Source organism: Nanorana parkeri, unplaced genomic scaffold (assembly GCF_000935625.1).
Source record: "Nanorana parkeri isolate BGI_ZX_2015 unplaced genomic scaffold, ASM93562v1 scaffold10, whole genome shotgun sequence".
NCBI classification, from domain to species: domain Eukaryota; kingdom Metazoa; phylum Chordata; class Amphibia; order Anura; family Dicroglossidae; genus Nanorana; species Nanorana parkeri.
In genome coordinates, this window is record NW_017306278.1 from 564439 (window position 1) to 568075 (window position 3637).

A 3637-nucleotide genomic window follows, 5' to 3' on the forward strand; every position below is an offset into this window, starting at 1 on the left:
CTCGGGGTGGGTGAAGGCGGCACAGCTACCCACAATCCCTTGCTGGCGCCCTTTAGCTCTTGCCTTCGCCCAGTTTGCCCAGGTTATGGATGGCTTTGTTTTCCAGCAGCTCCACCTTCTTGTCACTCGGCACCGCGGCGTTATTCAGCATGGCTTTCACCAGGGTGGTGATGGGAGTACTGTAGGCGGTAGGGAACATGTAGGCTATGGGGACCAACATCTTCCTCGCGAACCACTCGGCTGGGCGCGACTCTTCCCGGTCAACAAGGAGCACGCTGGACAGAGAGGAGGAGAGAGCTCGGTCAAAGGAACCTGTGGCCAGGCTCTGGGCATTAAAGTCATTGAAATCGTTGTCTCAGTTCTCCTTGCTCCCCCCTCCCAGTAGTGACTAAGCGGCTCGGCTCACCCTGCTATCCCTCTCAGTAGCATCTCAGCTACTTTTGGCCTGCTCCCCTGCCAATATTTATTTATCAGCTCAACTCCCCCATCCCTTAAGTGACTCAGCAGCTCAGGTCCTCCCTCCAAGTAGTGACTCAGTAGCTCTGTTCCCCATCTCAGGAGCGAGTCAAGAGCTCAAATCACCCTGCTCCCCCTCCCAGCAGTGACACAGCAGCTCTGCTCCCCCTCCTAGCAGGGACCTGGCAGCTCAGCTCCCCCTGCTACCAGTGACACAGCAGCTCTGCTCCCCCTCCTAGCAGTGACACAGCAGCTCTGCTGCCCCTCCTAGCAGGGACCTGGCAGCTCAGCTCCCAGTTTCCTCCTCCCAGCAGCTCAGTTCCCCTGCTCCCACTTCTCAACAGTGACCCAGCATCACCTCCTCCCTCTCTAAGAAGTGACTCAGCTGCCCCTCCCACCACCCCCCTCTCAACTCAGCAGCTCAGGTTTCTCCTCCTAGCAGTGACGCAGCAGCTCTGCTCCCCTTCCTAGCAGTGACACAGCAGCTCTGCTCCCCTTCCTGACAGGGACATGGCAGCTCAGCAACCAGCTTCCCCCTCCCCGCAGCGGCTCAACATCTCAGTTCCCCTCTCTGAACGGTGACCCAGCAGTTATTAATAATAATAATGATAATAACAATGTATACAGATTCATGTGAGTTTGTAATGAATAATAATAAAAAATAATAATATTAGACTCACATGAATCTGTATACTGTATATACCTCATCATCACCATCATCACCATCACCATCATCACCATCACCATCATCACCATCACCATCACCATCACCATCATCATCGTTATTATTATTTATAGAGATTTGGGAATAAACACCAAATAATCCTTCATTTGTGTCATTAAATGAGGCGACTCAGCAGGAGAGAGCGCGTCCTCAGCGGGGCAGGAAAAGCCGAGAAGTTACAATGAGAGTTTTATACTCACGCCGGTCTGAAGATCGAATATCGTTCAAATCCCAAATCTTCTATTTCAGCTTCAACTTCCCCCTGAGAAGGAAACCAACGATGAAATGTATCCCATAATATTCCCATCGATTTCACCCGGAACTCCCAGCAACACAAAGACATCGGTCACATCACGCTTCCTGTTATCACAGCGATGTCTGTATATGGAGTCTCCTCTCTAACATACTGACCTCCGTCCTTCCCTTCAGTCTTCTATCTGACCTCCGGCCTTCCCTTCAGTCTTCTATCTGACCTCCGTCCTTCCCTTCAGTCTTCTATCTGACCTCCGTCCTTCCCTTCAGTCTTCTATCTGACCTCCGTCCTCCCCTTTTGCTGATGATTTATCAGTAATATTTTAATTTTTTTTTTAAAAACACAGGGAACAAATAGATGAAAATAAAACATTTTCATCCTTTTTTTCTTCTTTTTAGTGGAAACAAAACCCCAACAAATTGAGGTAAAACTAAATAACTTTTTCTTGGCATCCTATAATAGTTTAGGACGGAATATTCCGTTCCTGCGGTGACCCGCTTTACATCTGCCCGAAATGTGATGAAGCAGCAATGGACGCCTCGCGGTCAGCTGACCTTCACACGGAGGTAGAGGAAGCCGCTCTTCTTGTTGGCTCCCTTGGAAGATTCCAGATTGAAGTGTTTGCAGCCCCCCGACTTGGCCAGCTGCGCCGAATTCAAGACATAGTCGTGGTCCACGCGGAGTTTAATTGTCACAGGTCGGCTCAGATTATGATGAAAATCACTCACCTTATAGTTCTCCTTTAAGGTGATGCTGGGGGTCCAAAAGATCCCTAGTGTCACCTTTCCACTCTAAATAAGCTATAGGGGTGCAGATCGCAGGCTTCAGGTGCCGACCAATGACAGCTATGGGACTGGAAGTGAAGTAATCTGCATCTCTCGTGGTCCCGTAGAACGGGGAGGAGAGCGGTGAACATAAGTTCGCCGCTTCTCCTCCCTAGCATCCAGCCGACACTTGACATGCCGGTCCCGGGCCCACAGGAGGGGCAGCAGAGACTGGAAAACAAGGCGGGGGGTGTCAGGGGAGGGGGTTGGTCCGTGGAATCGATCTAGCGGCAGTTGAGCCGCTTCCATTGTAAAGCCCGCAGTCGGCTTTATAAATGTATACAGAATCCCGGCGGCTTTATACAGACCCGCTGCCAGCGACGTAATCCTTACATTGGTGGCAGCCAAAGGGTTAAGCAATTTTCAGGCCTAAAATGTGCATCTTAAAAAAGGAGAACTATGAGGGGGGGGGGAGGGGGGTGAGTGCTTTTCACTCACCTCATAGTTCTAGCCGACATGTGACAATGAGACTGTCACAGGTCGGCTCAGTAGATCGGGAAGTGAGCGAACACATACCGGCGTTCGCTCACCTCTTGATCCTGTCACGGCTCTCTGCCGTGACAGGGGAGGGGCTGGATTCCCCCCTCCGATCCTCCAGCGCTGACTGGTGGATCGGACGGGGAAGGGTACAGCTGGCTCTGCCTCTAGATAGGCAGAGCCAGCTGTCACTCACGCAGCTGGGCGGATCCCGGCACAATTGTCGGGATCCGCTTCAGCTGCGGCGTCTCAGTATATAGGGAGCTACAGCTCGCGGTATACTGAGCCTAGGGTGACGGGAGGACGCTAGTTTGTCTCCTCCCGTTACCCTAAGGAGAACTATGGGGAAAAGCCTTAACCCCATAGTTCTCCTTTAATACGTGTGGAGAAATGTAAAACCAGCTCTGGCAGTGAAAGGGTTAATGGACTGTTATCAGCATACAACCGATACATTTGTTGCTCCTGGGATATCCTGTCACTCCTTTCTCCTTTTTATATACGATTTTTCCAAATTGAGATAAAAAGACAGAAAAAAAAAAAAGGAAACAATTTGTTTATTTACAATTTTATTTTTGGGTTCAGATAGTTTTTTTTTTTTAAATAATAACTTTATTTCCCCGGAATTCTGCGCAGATTTTTATATCCGTTTCCCTTCCATGGGAACGGGCTGACCGCTTTCATATCCCTCAAATCATTTCTGCCAATAAGATCCTGTGATTAGGTTTGTTCCACCTGAAGGGACGGGTCCCTGGGGGTGGGGGGGGGTTTGCCCGCCCGCCTTTCTCACACTCGTACAAAATTCCTGCACAGCTTTGTGGATCGGGCCAATCGGGAGCCCCGCTACCCACGCTGCCTCCTGGCAACCTCTTGGCTGGCCGAGGTGTAATTTGATTAAAGCGAGCC

General features: G+C 50.5%; 1 protein-coding gene across 1 annotated transcript in view; it reads right to left on the reverse strand.

Annotated features, from left to right (window-relative positions):
- HTATIP2 (HIV-1 Tat interactive protein 2) overlaps nt 1–3637 on the reverse strand; it is a 14984-nt gene continuing 11347 nt past the window's right edge. Inside the window, exons 4-6 of the mRNA XM_018555506.1 lie at nt 1988–2115; nt 1381–1442; nt 1–275 (exon numbers count right to left, since the gene is read on the reverse strand). Coding sequence (XP_018411008.1) covers nt 53–275; nt 1381–1442; nt 1988–2115 — 413 coding nt within the window. The 3' untranslated portion in view covers nt 1–52. The remainder of the gene's footprint in view (nt 276–1380; nt 1443–1987; nt 2116–3637) is intronic.